This window comes from Sorex araneus, chromosome X (genome assembly GCF_027595985.1).
Source record: "Sorex araneus isolate mSorAra2 chromosome X, mSorAra2.pri, whole genome shotgun sequence".
Taxonomy (NCBI): Eukaryota; Metazoa; Chordata; class Mammalia; order Eulipotyphla; family Soricidae; genus Sorex; species Sorex araneus.
In genome coordinates this window covers 150,239,162-150,257,907 of record NC_073313.1, presented here as the reverse complement: position 1 = coordinate 150,257,907, position 18,746 = coordinate 150,239,162, and the positions used below count along the sequence as shown (strand labels likewise).

Below are 18,746 nucleotides of genomic sequence, written 5' to 3'. Positions count from 1 at the left end.
AATTAAATTAAAAAAAATATATAAGCCCAGAACAAAATTACCTCAGGACACCTTCCAATTAAAAATTAATATCGTCAAAAATAAAAAAGAATGTACATAGTTTGTAGCCCACTTTTAGAGGATAAAAGAGGGACCCTCTCAGCAAACGGGACTCCAAGTCTCTTTCTCCTCTGACTTGGGGTCCTCAGCGCTGAGCTTAGGACTCACTATCCTAATAAACTCACTATCCTATTCTGAGCTGTCTCTCTCTCTCTCTTCACTTCAGGCTCAGGCCAGCACAATACTATTTCTCTGTCCTCTTCCCTGCCTTCATTTCCTTCTTTCAGTTACTTATTACACACATATGTGTGCATATATATGCATATATATACTTTTATATACCCATAATATAGGTTACAGAAAGGGGTTGACATGTATCAATTTAGGTTTTCAACCCCTGAGACATTGAACCCCTTCCTGCAACCTATAGTCTGGATATACCTACTAGTATTCCTTCAGTTATCCATTTTGAACTTAACCTTCAGACTGCTTATTATGTTTGAGAGACTATATTTCAGTTTCTTTTAGTTTTAAACAAGGAAGTGGGTCCCAAAATCCTGGATGTGTCCCCCAAATCCTGGATGAATCCTTGATTCCGACAACAACGACTTTGATTGTTAAATTACTAAGTGACTTGAAAAAAAACTTGTAATAACGTTCATGTATCAATTTAGCGAATCACAAACTCACAGAGATGAATAAAATAAAATAAAATCAAAGAGAAAGACAGAACGAAGCTCGGTTTCCCTTACAAGAAAGCTGTTCAGGGTGAAATGGAAGTAAAAGACTTTCCTTGAAGCACTGAAATCATAACCGTCTTGATTCTCCAAGGCGGGCTTTGGAGGGCGGCCCGCCTTCAATGCAAAAGTTTCCTCCGGGTGGGACTTGCACATTTGTGGGCGTGAACCACGTCATGACTCTAGGCGGTCTTTCTCAGCTCAGTCTCTCTGGTTCACCGTCCCCGTCCGCCCGCCCCTCGGGTAGCTGCAGTCACATGACAGATTTTACCGCTGGTGCCCACGTGATCGTGGCCTGCAGCAGAGTGGCCGTGGTTAGTTAGGCACCTTGCTTTGGGAGGGCGTGTGGACACACCCTATCCGCCACAGCGTGGGCTCATTGGGGTGTGCAGGCTCGGGCACAAGGAGTAGTGAGGCACTCGTCACCCCGTGCTTCCCGCGTGGGTCAGCTCTGGCAGCTCCGCCGCTCCTGCGTTTTTCTCGCGAGTGAAGTGCCCTTTGGGGTTCGAAACCTGGGAGGGCCACTGCCGAGACGAATTCCCTCCTCCCCGCTTTCGCTCTCAGCCTCCATCTTCCCTTTGCACCACAGAGTCACTCAGCCTTTGAGTGCGCCAGCTCATTCGTGCCTTGAGGCCGAGTTCCCGGGAGGTAAAGGTAACTGTGGGCAGAGCAGCGCCCCCCAGTGGCCAGAGCGGAGGCGAGGCAAGATAGAAACGGATAGGCGTCCGAGTGGGTGAGCAGGGGGAGGCGGGGGGGGGGGGGGAGCAGGAAGAGTACTGCGGATTTAGGAGGGGCCGAAAGAACTTGTTGCACAATGGAAGAATCTGATTCTGAGAAAAAGATGGAGAAAGAGAATATGGGGCCAAGAATGGATCCTCTCGTAGGGGAGCCGGAAGGATCGCTTGGGTGGGTGAAGGGTATTATGTTAAGCCTGGAGGGGGAGGGGGAGCTTTCCACATAGAATATTGTGAATTAGAACACCCCACCCGTAGAAATTGCTCCAGTTTCCCAGTGAGGTTCAAGGGTATTATGATTTGGGCGGTAGGATAAGCAGGGACGCGGACCAGCTGGCAGAAACAATCCTTGGTAGGAGATTTGTGATGAGGGGTGTTCTAATTGAGGAGGCAGTTGTGAGTTGCCTTGAATGGACAGTAAAGGAGATTTGACACTATCATGCTGAGTATTGGTGAGGAAGAGGGCTGGATTTGAAGTGAAAATAAGTCATTTGCGAGTACTTTCTGTGCCAGTGTGTACCCGAATTTAAGATTTTTTTTTTTTTTTGCTTTTTGGGTGACACCCGGCGATGCACAGGGATCACTCCTGGCTCTACATTCAGGAATCACCCCTGGTGGTGGTGTTCAGGGAACCATATAGGATGCTGGGAATCGAACCAGGGTCGGCTGCATGCAAGGCAAAGGCCCTACCCGCTGTGCTACTGCTCCAGCGCACTCCACACCACCCCACCCCGAATTTAAGATTTTTAAATATACTTTGTGCCTGTGATGAGTGAAATGACTTGAAAGGACAATTGGAAGACTGAAGCTATTTTTAAAATAGGCTGATATAAAGTACATTTTAAATGACAGTATTTGATTTATTAAAATACTTCTCTTTTACTCATAAATTTTTAAAATAATGAAAATTGAATTTTGTAATTGAATGGGTCTTTTATGTTCCTAAATAAATTTTTGTAGGGCTTTCACATAATTAAAAAATAGGCAACTGCAACCCAATTGTATAATTTAGGAAAATGTAGACTAATCTGGGTACAACACAGCTGTATTTGGCTTTTATGTTAAATATGCTTTTTTGCACTTCTATATATCTTCATATATATGTGGATTTTTTTTCTTTATTTCAATTTCTAAAACAGTCCAATCATGAAAACTGTCTTCTGATTTATATCTGCAGATGGGTGCTACCAAACACAGCTATGAAGAAAAAGGTAAGAATTGTTAGTCCAAACAAAAACATAAAGGTAAAGGTATGTATTTACTTTCAATATGTTTATTGTTTTCATATGTATCATCTTCCCAGGACAGAAAACTAAATGTTCTGTCTGACTCTTTGTATCCTTAGTTTCTATTAGATTTATTTTTCTGGAATATAAGCCTAACCAGATATTTCACATGTTTAAAAATATTCACAACGTGGACCAGAGTGATACTGCATTAGGTAGAACACTTTCCTTTCATGTGACCACCTTGGAATAGGTCCTCGGCACCCAATGTGGGTCCCAAATCTCACCAGGAGTAAACCTTGAGTACCAACAGTAACACAGACACACAGACACACACGAAATCCCTATTCACAACCTCCCAAATAATAGAATCCAAACGACTTCATTCCATAGTATGCCCTTTAAAAATCTATTCTTAACTAAAACATCCGCCATACCTGTGCATCCTAAGGTAGCTGTGAAAATGCTTATTTTCAGATTTACAAATTAATTTTATTTTATGCAAGCTATATACACATATAGCTATATACACAGTTTTATACAAGCTATATACACATATAGCTATATACACACATATATGATTCTCTTCTTACATATTTATGTTGAACACAAAACTCAATTCTTCCTTCAATGTGTGTTTTATGAGTTAAAACTTTTAGTAGGTGTGTGCTCTTATGGGATTACTCTCCGCTATGGGAGGCTACATCAATAAGAAACAGCTCTGGAGAGAATTTCAGGAATCTTTAGGACTTCAGTTTCTTCATTTGTAAAATAGTGATATTACTTATCTAAGAAAGTTTTTGGGGGCCGGAGCGATAGCACAGAGGGTAGGGCGTTTGCCTTGCACGCGGCTGACCCGGGTTCGATCCCCGGCATCCCATATGGTCACCCAAGCACTGCCAGGGGTAATTCCTGAGTGCAAAGCCAGGAGTAACCCCTGAGCATTGCTGGGTGTGACCCAAAAAGAAAAAAAAAGAAAGTTTTTGGAGTTTGTATGAACAAATGCATGTAGAATAAGAACACTTATATTAGGATATGATAAAGTTGGCTTTAATAAGCCCTTTATAATTAATTGAGGTAAGATTTTGTAAAAAAAAGTCCAATGTTACCTAACAACCTAGTTCACTAAAGAAATTCTCTTGATGAGCCCTCTAAAGTTGCAATCAATAAGGATGCCTTAAATTATTGAAAAATCCCTAATGAGGGACAGGAGCAATGGCACAGTGGGTAGGGCTTTTGCTTGCATGCAGCCGACCCGAGTTCGATTCCCAGCATCCCTGAGCCCGTTAGGAGTAATTCCTGAGTGCATGAGCAGGAGTAACTCCTGTGCATCACCGGGTGTGACCCAAAAAAAGCCCCCCTCCCTAAAAAAAGAAAAATTCCTAATGATTTAGACTGGTCCACCAGTAACATTTTCCTAACAAGATAAAGTTATATAGCCAGATAGCAAGATTAAATTTTGCCTGAGTGTAATGCATTTCCATTAATAACCCCTTATATATGAAACTAAATTTTTTTTTTAGGCAGGAGCGATAGCACAGTGGGTAGGGCATTTGCCTTGCACACAGCTGACCTCGGTTTAATTCCTCTGTCCTGCTCAAGCTGCGGCATGGCAAAGCCTGGCAAGCTACCGTGGTGTATTCAATATGCCAAAAAAACAGTAACAAGTCTCACAATGGAGATGTTACTGGTGCCCGCTCGAGCAAATCGATGAGCAACGGGATGACAGTGACAGTGAAATTTTTTTATAAAATATCTTAGGATTTTGATAGAATACATAACCATTTATTTGAAAAAATGTGGCAATTAGAATTACAGTTCATGTCTTCCAGCTTTCTTCCTACTGCAAGAATCAAATCATCTTTTATTTTTTCTCTCTATTATATGCTAATATTGAGAGCTAGAGAAGATAGTACAGCGAGTTAGGCATTTGCCTCGCATGTGACTGACCCAGGTTTGAAACATGGCACCACATATGGAACCCTGAGCGCTGCCAGGAGTGATTCCTGACCATAGAGTAAGCCTTGAGTACTAGAGGGTGTGGCCCCAAAAAAACCAAAAAAAATGTTGACATTGACAAGAAAGCTGTTCTTTGTAAAACTACTCTTCACTGGACAATTTTCTCTGTTAAAATGCTTATCTTTCAATATCTGTTTAGGCAGTTTGTTGATTTTTTGTGGACATATTTTGAGTATCTGTTATATGCTAGGCACTTGAGCTACAAAGGCAACTCTCCCTGCTGTTGATGAGTTCAGAATCCTGTGAAAGACAGGTTAAAGATAGTTGGATAATTATAGTGGTCTTTGCAGTAGAATAAAAGTGCCACAGAGGATAACATCTATGATAATCTAGGGCCATGGAGCCAGAGAAGTTTCTTAAAATGATTACTGAACCAAGTTTTGAAGGATTAGAGGAGCTTAGCTGAAGAGAAAAAAGGAAATGAAATGTTAACTGGCAAAATGTACAGCATGAAACAAACACATAGTGGAGGATTTCCTGTAGATATGAGAGCTATCACTTATACTATAAGAAATTCAGTTTAATATGGCTAAGCTCTTAAGAGGTTTCAATCCAATATTTAGTTTTTGAATCTCCATGCTGTTTTCCATAGTGACTGAACCTGACAGCATTCCCACCACCAGTGAATGATGAGTTTCTTTTTTTACTATAACCTGCCAAGCACTGTTTCCAGTTTTTTTGATATATGTCATTTCCATTACTGTGAGGTGGTAACTAATTGTGATTTGCATTTCCATGATAATAAGTGATGATGAATACTTTTTCCTCTCCTTTTTAGCCATCTTCCTGGAAATGCATGTTCATTTTCTGTTCCCATTTTTTATGGAGTTTCTTTGCTGCTTAGTTTTGTGAGTGCTTTATCTATTTTGGTAATTAGTCCTTTATCTGAGGTATTGTGTGCAAATATCTTCTCCCACTTGGCAGGGTTTCCTTTTATTTTAGCGAAGGTCTCTTTTGATGTGTAGAAACTCTTTAATTTCAGGTAGGCCCATTTATTTTTAATTTTATTTTGTTTGCCAATGGAATGGAATGAAGATGCCTTGAGTTCCAGGACCTGGAGAACTTTCTGTATTTTCCACAATGTATTTTAAGGATTCTAGTCTAATCTTGAGGCCTTTAATCCACTTTGAACTAACTTTTATGTATGGTACAATGCTTGAATCCAGTTACATTTTTTTACTTGTGGTTATCAACTGTACTTCTTGGAACCTACCCCCAAAACACAAAATTACTTATCACAAAGCATATATTCACAATTATGTGAATCATGGTGTTTCGATAGTCAGGATCTAAAAACAACCTAAATGTCCAATAACTGATTAATGGATAAAGAAGAAATGATGTATATACACAATGGAATACTTTATAGCCAAGAGAAAAATAAAATGGAGTTTGCTGCAACTTGGATGTCAGTGGAGGTATCATGCTGAGTGAATAAGCCAAGGGAGGACAGAAGTGGATGATTTCAGTCACCATTAGCATTTAGGAAAACATACAAGGATCTAGAAAATATCAACTGATAGCAAACATTGGTTACTAGAGTACACACTCTTTGTCCCAGATTAGGGGGCCTTGGTAGAGGTGACTCTAAAGCATGTCAGGGTGGGGATCTTGGTCACTTTGATGGTGGTGAGGTAACAGACCAAGATCATAAATGTCAATACTATTATCAACACATAACCTGAACTGTAATAAAAGTTTTCAAAGTTTCATGTCTGGAAAATCAAAAGATGAGGATAGAGCAGTAGGTAAGTCAGATTAGGTAGTACTTATGTATAATTTTAGGGCTTCTTCCTGAAGATCATGAATGCTTTTGAAAAGGAAAAGGAGAGATAGGGTAATTAATGGAACAAAGTCTTGGAGGTAAGTAGAAGGGAGAACAAGGACAGATCTGGGAATATTGACCTTGAGTAGGAGGAAGAAAGTTCAGTTATACTGAAATGTGCTGGATAGTTTAATGCATAAAACATTGGATTATGAGATTAAGGTTTCATTTTCCTCTCAAATTGCTATTTCTCTAACACAGTTCTGAACTATGAATATATTAGGTAGTATATAGTAAAAACATAACAAATTTGCTGCATTACTATTGCCAAAAACTGAGTGATCCATATCAGATAACTACCTCACCCCTGGGTACCCCTCCTAAGTATCTCTGCAATTGCTGTTAGTTGGGGAACCAGGTTACAAGTATCCACACCAGGTTGGTGGTCCTATTATTGAGTAAAACATCAAGTACAGGAAAAAATAGATTCTTTTAGACTTGATTTGCTAACTCCTTTCCTTTCTTTTCCCCATTTTATCTGTAGGTACTACTGATGGGCAAAAGTGGATCTGGTAAGACCAGCATGAGGTCTATTATCTTTGCAAACTATATTGCCAGAGACACACATCGACTTGGTGCTACAAGTAAGATGTTTTACCTTATTGTAATCAGGTGATCTTAACCGTTATAATTTGCATAATATACTTAATTGCAGTAAATTAGTAATTCTGATGTTAAAATTTTATTCTGAAGCTTGTTTCCCTCCTTTTCAATTTTAACCAAGGGTGTAACTAATCGTTATTGCTATCTATCCTTCACTTGGAGAGGTTCTTTCCTTTCTTGGTTACTTACCAAATGGAATGCATTTATCTAGCCTTATGTTCTTCATGGTCTTTCACAAGAAAGCACTTTTATATTATTTTATATTTATTTTTGGTATTATACAAAGGACATTTATGTTGATATTATATAAAGGAAAACTAATTGATGTGCATTAACAAGCATGACAAGTAAAATCACCTAAGAGTTTTTAAAAAACAGTCCTAGTCTTCATTAAAAATAAATTGATGGCTCTATGGAAGGGAGATGAACCTGATTCATACTCTGTTGTTTCTATTTTTAAATCCAAATAGATGTTTTCACTGGGGTTCAGCTCTGACTACTTGAGAAATGTTTCTCCTCTCTTTATGGTTTGAATGATAAATTTGGCTTCTTGGTATAGGGTAACTGGGCTGCCATGGCTGCCTGTTTATTGGGTCTTTGCTCCTAAGAGACATATTTAGCTTTTCAAGAACAACAAATGCTTTTAAAAAAACATTTTATGTTTCAGACCCTAAGATGAAAAGGAGAAGAAAGGTGGATGAAGTGTAAAATAGATTCAGATAACTGTGAAAAAAGTAATGGTTTTCTATGTATCTAACAAAGCCGTTAGAATAATTAATCCATTTCCCTTTATTTCTTTTGACTTGTTTCTTTTCTTAAGCCTTTATAGATATTTGACAAATATTAAAGCCTCAACCTATCCTAAAATCCCCACCTCCCAAATCTTACCTTTCCCAAGTTAACCATTTTCCTCTATCTAGTCCTCATTTAATATCATCATGAAGCATTTTAAGGACTTAGATTGTGCATATCTATATTTTTCTTAAAGTGCCTGATCAGGATGGAGCAACATTATTGCATCTTTTACTTTGGGCATCCAATTGCTGTTAGCAAAGTCTCACCCTACTTTCATGAATTATACAGTCATACTAAAAATTCCCACTTTTTCCATGTATATTATTTAAGCACATACAGTCTGGAGCTGAGGATATTGCTCAAAGACCCAATTTTGATTTTTATTAACCCAAACTCTGACATATGTAGCTCTGATGGCTCTTAGAACATCATCAGGTATGACCCTGGTGGTCACTGATCCTTGGCCCTGGAGGTCCCCATCATAAGGTCCTGAGCACTGCAGCTTCAAGCCAAATACTGAACCATAATTCCTGTACCACTAGGATGAGTATCACAGGGGATATCTTAATTTTTAAAAATCTTGTGTAGCTAATATTTTGAAGAAAATAATAAATGTTTAGCTCTAATAAATTATTTAACTTCGTTTTAGCTCTCATTTGTTCCTATACCCAGTGTGTGATAACTGTGAAGTCCAGGATTAAGTCAACATCTTGGGAACCTCAGTTTTCTTCTCTGACAAACAGGATTAAATTCTGTTTTCATTTTAGCTACTTATTATCTCATCTGGACTGGAGCGATAACACAGCGGGTAGGGCATTTGCCTTGCACATGGCTGACCTGGATTCGATTCCTCTGTCCCTCTCGGAGAGCCTGGAAAGCTACCAAGAGTATCCTGCCCACACGGCAGAGCCTGGCAAGCTCCCCGTGGCGTATTTGATATGCCAAAAACAGTAACAGCAAGTCTCAAAATGGAGACGTTACTGGTGCCTGCTTGAGTAAATTGATGAACAATGGGACAACAGTGCTACAGTGCTATCTCATCTGAGAGTGTAGCTCACCTTCCCCACTTTATGCAGTTTGTGTATTTGATAAGTTTTCATCTAGATTTTATCTAAGCCATTGATCAAAAATCTTGGTCCAGACAGGGCCCTATAGACTACCATGCTTCCTTCATAGAAAGCACCTGCCAAATTTTTCCCTTCTTGATTTGCTAGATTTCACTTCTTTCAGTTGTTTTAAGTATATTTCTGGACCTAAATTATCATGTTTTCAGTAGATTAAAGGAAGCCAATATTTTTAAAGTTACCTATTTAGTCCTCATTCTACTGTAATTTTAATAATAGATGAAGAAAATATGACCTATTAAATTTAGCCTTTTCGAGTACTAAGTATTTGAATGGGCATGTCAATCCATGCTCCTACTCTATTCAATATGCTATATGCTATAGCCATAGTTCTTGGAAGAGTTTTGCTCTTTGTGTTTTTTCTTTTGAATATTTTATTAAAGCAGTTTCAATAAAATGTCCAGTAAGCACTTCTGTTTTTAGATAATCAACAGAGTCAAGATACCTAAATATGGTAAATAGCTTTGCAATCCAAATTTCAGATCTGTTCAAACTTATCTGTCACTGTCACTGTCATCCTGTTGCTCATTGATTTGTTCAAGCGGGCAGCAGTAACATCTCTCATTGTGAGATTTATTGTTACTGTTTTTGGCATATCCAATACGCATGGGTAGCTTGCCAGGCTCTGCCGTGCGGGCGCGATACTCTCGGTAGCTTACCAGGCTCTCCGAGAGGGGCGCAGGAATCAAACTTGGGTTGGCCGCGTGAAAGGCAAACGCCCTACAGCTGTGCTATTGCTCCAGCCCAAGCTTATCAGTACAAATAGTTTTGATTGGTATGTCCTAGCAGCATCATTTAAAATTTTCAGGAAAACAGAGTGAAGCAAATTGTATGAACCCTATATATTAAAGCAGTATAATTATTCAATCAGTGATTATCTGGAGGTTTTTATGTGCCTGGCACTATGAATGAGTCAGGACTCTTGCCATTAAGGATAACTCAAATAGGCTCTTATGTGTTAGCAATCACTGTATTTCTTTAAAGGTAGTAAAAGTATACCAAAAAATATTGTGCTGGTCTCAATGCTTTTGTGCATTAATAGCTAGGTTGATATTGCTGAAGGAATGTATGGGTTCTATTGCTAAAATTGTAGACTGAAGATACATATAGTGCATTCATTTTTTACTTGCTATTCTTTTGAATGCAGTTACTGATTTTCCTAAAAATAGTAAAGGTATGGTTTAATTATTATATTATCTTTGTTTTTATAATTTTTCAGTACTGAAAAAATATAGTTTTATTTTATTAAACTTAGAGCCTATTGTGTTTTGAAATTTAGAGTAAGGATTCAAATTGATGGTATTAATAAGTTAATAGAGGACTGCTAAGCAAATTTGTCGACAAAATACATATTTAGTCATAACCACTGTTGATGGCTCTAAGATTTCCCACTTTCTAAAAATTCTCTGTTCTCTTGGATTTTATTTAATGCTCTATTATCTGTTTTTCTTCTTTTGTTTTTAACTACTTTTCCTCTTTTCTTTTAAAGAAAGAATAATGTATGTGAATCCCCAAAGTTCTTGCTTGTTTTCAGTTACTAATATGACAGCAGGTCAGGAAGACTAATTGAAGGAGGTAGAAAGTGGGAGTTGGATCATAAGGTTTGTTATAAGTCAAGTCAGCTAGTTTGAATTGAGGGTAGAGGGCAGCCCTTAAAGAAAATAAGTAACATGAATAGACTTTATTGTTTTCAATTTCCAGTTTCAATTTATAAAAACAATGTTTTTATTTAATGTTTATGCAAAATCCAAACACGTATGGAAAGTCTCCTTCTTTCCTCAGTCTCAGACTTACTTCTTGGAATAAGTTGATTGCCATTAGTATTTTTAGGTTATCCTCCTAACCATTTTTCTGGGATAAGCAAACATACAGGCACAGAGACATATGTTTCTTCTTAACAAAGAATGGAATATATATCTACATTTTGGAGAAATCACTGTATCTCTAATATGGAAGGTAGACTGGAAAGCAAAGAATGAAAACGGGTTGACAAATTTTGGAGAAGTCAAAACATAAATTACAAATTTGCTAATTTTATCAAATGAGTATTAGACAAAGTGTGGAGATTGCTTTAGCAGAGCAGGCAAAATGTAATGGGGGCTTAACTTGGGATTGGTCATAGTAGGTATAGTGAGAAGTAAATGAATTTGGGATATATTTAAAAGATAAAGATAGCTGATAGATTTGGGAAGAGTGGTGGGAACAAATTTGGATAAAGGATAAAAGTAAAAGTTTGGCTTAGACAATTGGTTAAATTTACAGAAAGAGAAATTTGGAAGATGATTAGATTTTGTGGCAAGAATGGGGTGATAACAAATTATATTTAGATATATTAAGTTTGGGATATTTGTAGTTTATTTAAGTGAAGATGCCCACATGTAATTAAAAAAGGAGTTGATTCTGTTTTGAGTAAATAATTATGGAATATCAGTGTCTAACAAATAAATAAAAGAATATGAATATAGGGCCGGAGCGATAATACAGCGGGTAGGGCATTTGCCTTGCACGCGGCCGACCCAGGTTCGATCCCCGGCACCCCATATGGTCCCCCAAGCACTGCCAGGAGCAATTCCTGAGTGCAAAGCCAGGAGTAACCCTTGAGCATCGCTGGGTGTGACCCAAAAAGCAAAAAAAAAGAATATGAATATATTAAATTGCCTGGGAGAATAATGCATAGAGAAAAGAGTAGATTGTCAGTGATAGTATCCTGAAGAACTCTCAACAATGAAGGGACAGAAATAAGAATAAGAGACTAAAGATAAATTAACTAGGTATGTCAGCAGAGGGCAAGAGAAGAGAATTTTGGGGGAAGAGAGTACTCAACAGTGTGGTTTTGCAGAAAGGTCACTTGATAACAATTCTTACGATATGGAAATAGAGATCAGATTTCTATTCCATGTACTCCATATCTAAGCAGTCACTGAATCCTGTCACTTCTTTTATGATTGTCTTTCCCTTTCTCAGTAGCACTTCTTTTCATTTTTTTTTAGTACTAGACCGTTTACATAGTCTTCAAATTAATAGCTGTTTGAGCACCTACTCTCTCGTAGACTCTGTTGGAAATACAAAGACATGTAAGATATGATTCCTTTTCCAAGGAGGGGGAATTAAAGGGGTGAAGGGAAGTAGTTTGAGCACCTACTATGTGCCAGGCACTTATGAGTGATACGTCATTTAATACTTATTAGTACCGTGTCCCCTGCATATCTATTTTTAGCATAAAAGGAAACTAATTCAAATGCTGTATGTCTTACCCAAGGTCACACAGAAATACAAAACTGACATTTGAACTAAAAATTGTTTGGCTCCAGTATCTATATTTTTACAAGGTTTTGCTTCTGATTAACTAGTTTATGAACAGATTAAGATTGCACATATGTTATATAATAAATGGCTTTAGAAACAGTTTTGAGACACTCATAGCAGAAACACAACTGTGTAACTGATAACCATAAAAATGATAAAGACGGCAATTGCTAAGCTTTGAGAAATTTCCAGGATAAGAATTTCCATTACACACCTTATGATTTCTAATGCCTGGCAGACAGTAGATGCTTAATAAATGTTTGAATGGATTCAGAGCGTATGATGATTGTAAGTGGGGGGGGGGGTGGCTACATAGGGCTTTTAGAAGAGGTGGGGTTTAAGCTGGGCTTTAAAAGATGAATCTAACTTTGGACAAAATGGGGTAATTTCTCAGTAGGCAAAATATAGGGTAAGAAGGAATGTGAGGCAGAGGTCGCAAACAGGCGTCTTTATTCTGTATAAGGACGATGTTGTTTTGTTTGGCCTATACAGTGCTTTAGAAAAATTATACCTATTTATCAATACATAAATGAGAACTCTGGATTTTCAACTATTCATTAACAAATTAAGGATCTAGATGTCTTAGTCAATGTTCTTAAATGGCAAATGAGCTAGAGCTGAGTAATTGCTACTCACCCCGTTGTCCCCTTGGGGGATGACTCTTCATTCATGATCAGTTTTGCTCATATACATTTACTAGCCTGGCTCCTCTTAGCAAGTTTGCGACCCCTGGTGTAAGAAGTTATGTTGGGAGGATAGTAGGGTTTGGGAGGACAATGAATAAACTTAGGATGCAGTATGACGTCGTTTCCAAGTTTTATTAACGTGGCATATTGGGGGGTTGTGAACACAGTTTGGAAGCTAAATTGTGAAGGACCTTGAATGTTACCTTTTAGGCATAGAGAAGTTTTTGAAAGTTTTTCAAATGGGGAGTGATATGTTCAAAGTAGTGTTAAGAAGATGAAACCAGCAGTAGTCTATGGAATGAAATAAAGTGTGTAATGTTTCCTGGTAGAGAAAATTATGAAACTATTGTAGTTGTGTAGACTTTAGAAGATGAAGACCTTTTTTAATGTTAGTGGCAGACTGTAAGTAGTGGAATTCAGAGTTATTATAAAATAATAGCAATGAATTGAATACAGACCGAGGAGTTAAATGACCCCTCTCCCAACAAATGGTAAAATTGATAGGATAATTAATTGAAATAATGAAATCACTGCAGGGAGTGAGTTTGGTTATATTTTGTTTTTGTCTTAAATTCATCTTAATGTGTGTGAAGGGTGTTGACAGAGAAATGTGGGTCAGGAAATGATGTTAAGTAGTGTGTCTTTTGTAGGATGAAATTTGAACATTTTATGATCGGAGATTCTTTCTGCTTAACGTACTAAATAACTAGAGGATGGAGCAATAGTACAGAGGGTAGGGCATTTGCTTTGCACATGGCCAACCGAGGGTAGGTCCTCGGCATCCCATATGGTGCCCTGAGTGCCGCCAGGAAGTACTCAGCCTTAGTGTAGAGCCAGGAGTATCCTCTGAACATCGCTGGGTGTTGACCCAAAAAGCAAAAATAGCACTAAATAACTAAAAAGTGAAATGACCTTTTGATTAGTTACAAACCAATTCTGTACTTCAGGATAGTTTAGGTATATTCCATGCCACTAAGCCACACTACTTAACTGAAAAATCACCTTCTTCCTGTGGCTTTGAGCATTTCACTCCACTTTGGTCCTTCTGAGTTCAACGGGTTAATGTTTGCTGATTCTGAATTTCATCTTACATGCTACAACTATTAGATTTGTCATATTTGCCTTCCAGTTGACGTAGAACATTCTCATGTTCGATTTCTGGGTAATCTGGTATTGAACCTGTGGGACTGTGGTGGGTAAGTACTATCAGCTACCTTGTTTGTGAGGCCAGTGGCAATAATTCTTGCACCTAGAGAATCAGTATTAATAATAAATCTACAGTAATTACTATTTTAATAGATATATTGGACACAAGTTACTTAAAAATTGGCACTTGATTAAATAAAGACCTGTGACTTTTTGTAATTGTGAAGTACCCATTATATATTAAACAGCACTAACACAATTTGTATTTAGGCATCTATAATATAGGATATGAATCCCTTTTTTGCAGGTGAAGAAATTGGTTTTCGATTTCAGAAGACTTAATATCAGTGCTGATCTCTTAGCTACCACACCCTATTACTTCACTCTTCATCATTTCAATGATTATTTCCAGGCAACTGAACACTGTAGATCAAATATGATCACTTATTTTGTTGCTGAATTATCCACTGTTGCCAGAGTAGGAGACAGTTTTTCCTTTCATGGCCAAAACAATTCCATCTGCAATTTATGTATGATTACAAATGCATACACTGTGCTTCTTTTCAGTTAATCTTTCTACCCTATTTGCAGCTCTGAGAAGCAGAAGTGTGTAAGATAGTGTGATTAAGAGAGTAGATTCTGGAGACTGGGGTTTGTATATCAGCTTTCTTAGCTGTGTTGTCTTTATAGATCATTAACTTCTCTGAGCTACTGTTTCTTCATCTGCAAAATAGAAATGATGATACCAATTTACAGGTTTGTTTTGATAAATTAAGATAATACGTACAAAGAGCATAGCAGAGTCCCTCACAAACATCATTATTAGGATAGTGTTTCCTAGCTCTTAGTATAGAACTAGCAATAGAGTAGAGGTATCCAATGGGTATTTTCTGAAAGAATAACCAAATAGCCAAATGTTATGTAAGAAAATGACTTCTAACAGATGAATCTCTTAGCACTCCAGCAGTTCTTTCTATAGAAATTCTTGCTTATTTATTGTTGCCTCCAATTCTGTTATCTGTATCTAGACTATAGTTCTAGTCCCTTGTACTTAGTTACTAAGATCTCATTTTCTTTTCAAATAAAATTTTTAGATAGGCACCATTATTTGCAGTTGTGTCCACAAATAGCTGAGTTGTAGTGAGATTTTAACTATCCCAATACTACACAACTAATTAATAGCAAAGACTGAACTGGAAGCTGGGTTTGTGTTGTCTTTGCCAACAACAAAATTATGCAGCACACTGCATAAGGGCAAAGAGCAGCAAGAGTCATTTCATATAGAACATTTCATTGGTTTTCATTCAACAAAATGCTTAACTGTATGCTCAGCTGTATGTATCCTTGTGATAAAAGCTGTGAAACTGGTCAATAGTAACAGACATAGTTCTTATTTTCTATGGAGCTTGTTGTCTAGGGAAGTAAATTCCATCAATTAAAAACTTACATAAGGGGCTGGAGCAATAGCACAGCGGGTAAGGTGTTTGCCTTGCACACAGCCAACACGGGTTCAAATCCCAGCATCTCATATAGTCCCCTGAGCACCACCAGGAGTAATTCCTGAGTGCAGAGCCAGGAGTAACCCCTGTGCATTGCTGGGGTTAGTAAGTAAGCAGTGTAATGGTATAAAAGCTTATGTTGACTGGATTTACATAAGTCAGAGGGGTCAAGGGTGATTTCTGTGGGATGTGTGAATTATACTGAAATATGAAAAGACAAGTAGGAGTTAATTTGATGTAGATATCGGAAAATAGCTTATGAAAAAGACCAAATAAAGGAAACATAAAGGCCTCCGAGTGCATAGATAACAAGTGACCAACCATTGGGAAATGTGTTTGAAACGCTAAGGAGAGGGGCAAGTTATGGCTCAAAAAGTAAGTTGAGATCAGATCCATTTGATATTTGCCTTTTAATTTATAACTATATTTACACTAAGGTAAATGATAGCTTCATATTTTAAGGCTAAGTACTATACTTGCATAATGAATACTGATATTTCTTTTGTTTATGATAAAAATGACTTGAATTACTTAGTATGTTAGGAACAACAAATTAATTTTGTATTGAGGAATTTTATTATCTTCAGCAATTAAAAGAAGGCATGCAGAAATGCAAAGCTTGATTTCCTAACAAATTAAAACTCCAGTAAATAATTTTCTCATGCTGAAATGTAAGTTGAATGTTGTCGGACCTGAAGGTAATTATACTTCTAATGTGAGTTAAATATGTTAAATTACTTTAATAATATGGAAAGGTTTTAACACTACATTAGGAGAGAGAAAAGCTTACAGGAAACATGTTTTGGGTGAGGCAAATGATCTGTTACTGGTTCAAGTGTAGCAATGAGCACAAATTTTAAAAATTGTACATGTCACTTAAAATCTCTTGATATATCTGTTGAGAAAAACATGCACAATTAAAAGATTATATGAAGGTAAATAAAAACTCTTGACTATGTGTATGATAGTTAAAAATTTAAGATTTGAATGATCATGTACAAATAATAAGGCCTTGAGATTATCCTATTAACCCAACATAAATAGATCTTAACTAGGTGTGACTAATTTGAGGACTGACTGCCTAGATTTTTTCTATTAGACAGGACACCTTCATGGAAAATTATTTTACTAGCCAGCGAGACAACATCTTTCGAAATGTGGAAGTTCTGATTTATGTCTTTGATGTGGAGAGCCATGAACTGGAAAAAGACATGCACTATTACCAGTCATGCCTGGAAGCCATTCTGCAAAACTCTCCAGATGCCAAAATCTTTTGCTTGGTGCACAAAATGGATCTAGTACAGGAGGATCAAAGGGACCTGGTAAGACAGAAAGGGAGTTACACAAAATGTTGATGTGCTTTGTAAACTTTTAGAGGCAGAGGTAAATTTGTACCTTTTTTAAAGGAATAAAAACCTTTCAGCACATATTTTCAAGCAAAGTTCTGTTACTTTTGATTATAAAACTTAATTTTGTCTGTCATAAAATTTGTTGACATATATCCTGAGGTTTTCCTTAAAGCCTTTACTTGAAATGTGACATTTCAATGAAAAATCATGATATTTTATTAAATAATAAATGTCCATTTGCATTATTTTTTACATATTATATGTGATTTTATTTTTATTTTTTATTAATTTATTATTTTATTGAATCACCATGTGGAAAGTTACAAAGCTTTCAGGTTTAAGTCTCAGTTATACAATGCTCGAACACCTATCCCTTCACCAGTGCACATATTCCACCACCAAGAATCACAGTATACCTCCCCCCCTCCCCCCACTTCCCCAGCCCCCCACCCCCATGTGTAACTGGTAAATTTCACTTTACTTTCACTTTACTTTGATTACATTCAATATTTCAACAAAAAACTCAATATTATTAATTTGGAGTTTCTCCTCCCTAAAGTCGATCTGCTGAAAAGAAAGCATTTGATAATTTGTTTTCCATTGCCGAGAATGAAGAGATATGAAGTTGAGAGGCTGCACTAGCAGCCGCACGGTTTTGGATTTCTGTATTTTAGTATTTTAGTAACTAATTCCAGAGAAATATCTGTCAGAAATTGCAACATTGTAAGCTTGCACCTCTCAGCTACTTTATATTCCACATATGAGTGCAATCTTTCTATGTCTCTCTCTTTCTTTCTGACTCATTTCACTCAGCATGATACTTTCCATGTTGATCCACTTATATGCAAATTTCATGACTTCATGTTTCCTGACAGCTACGTAGTATTCCATTGTGTAGATATACCAGACTTTCTTTATTTTTTTTTTAATTTTATCACCATGTGGAAAGTTACAAAGTTCTCAGGTTTATGTCTCAGTTATTCCGTATTCAAACACCATCCCTTCACCAGTGCCCATATTCCACCACCAAAATCCCCGGTATACCCCTCGCCCCCCACCCCACTGTATAACTGATGAATTTCACTTCATTTTCTCTTCACCTTGATTACGTTTCATATTTCAACACAAAACTCACTATTGTTGTGGGAGTTATACCCCCAAACAAGATAGCCCTACTAAGGAAGCATTTGATAATAGTTTTCCATTAAAAGATTGTATGTTTTCAGGTTTTAGAAAAGGTCGAGCGGCCGCGTTAGCGGCAGCGCTGTTCGGATATATCCCAGTCCCGAATCCCGGAGCCGTGTTAGTTGCTGCTCACTGTCGCCAGGGCTCCATCTGGAGAAGGTGTGCTGGCTGCACCTCCTCCGTCCGGCTCCCCGGTGTTGTTGGCCCCAATTCGGGTCTGGAGCATTTTCCGGGCCTCATTGCTCACCAGAATGCCTGGCCACTTCTCTGTTGAATGTGGCAAGATCTATACCAGACTTTCTTTAGCCAGTTATCTGTTTTTGGGCACTCTGGTTTTTTCCAGATTGTGGCTATTGTAAACAGTGCGGCATTTGCCATCATTTTGCTTGTAAACATTTTTATGGTTATGTTTGCTAAACTTTTGAAATATATATTTAATAATTCAACTTTACTTGTATGAGAAATCAGTAGTA

General features: G+C 37.4%; 1 protein-coding gene across 5 annotated transcripts in view; it reads left to right on the top strand.

Moving 5' to 3' along the window:
* The first annotated feature begins 1,016 nt into the window (after positions 1-1,016).
* The window catches only part of LOC101546514 (ras-related GTP-binding protein B), a 61,278-nt gene continuing 43,548 nt past the window's right edge, over positions 1,017-18,746 (top strand). Inside the window, exons 1-6 of one of the 5 annotated variants that reach the window (XM_055121894.1) lie at positions 1,017-1,090; positions 2,688-2,721; positions 7,065-7,164; positions 12,093-12,176; positions 14,224-14,290; positions 16,839-17,061. In XM_055121894.1, coding sequence (XP_054977869.1) covers positions 2,710-2,721; positions 7,065-7,164; positions 12,093-12,176; positions 14,224-14,290; positions 16,839-17,061 — 486 coding nt within the window. In that variant the 5' untranslated portion in view covers positions 1,017-1,090; positions 2,688-2,709. Of the gene's footprint in view, positions 1,510-1,559; positions 1,683-2,687; positions 2,722-7,064; positions 7,165-12,092; positions 12,177-14,223; positions 14,291-16,838; positions 17,062-18,746 lie in introns of those variants that run through there. The other 4 variants (XM_055121892.1, XM_055121893.1, XM_055121891.1 and 1 more) reach the window with 4 other exon arrangements.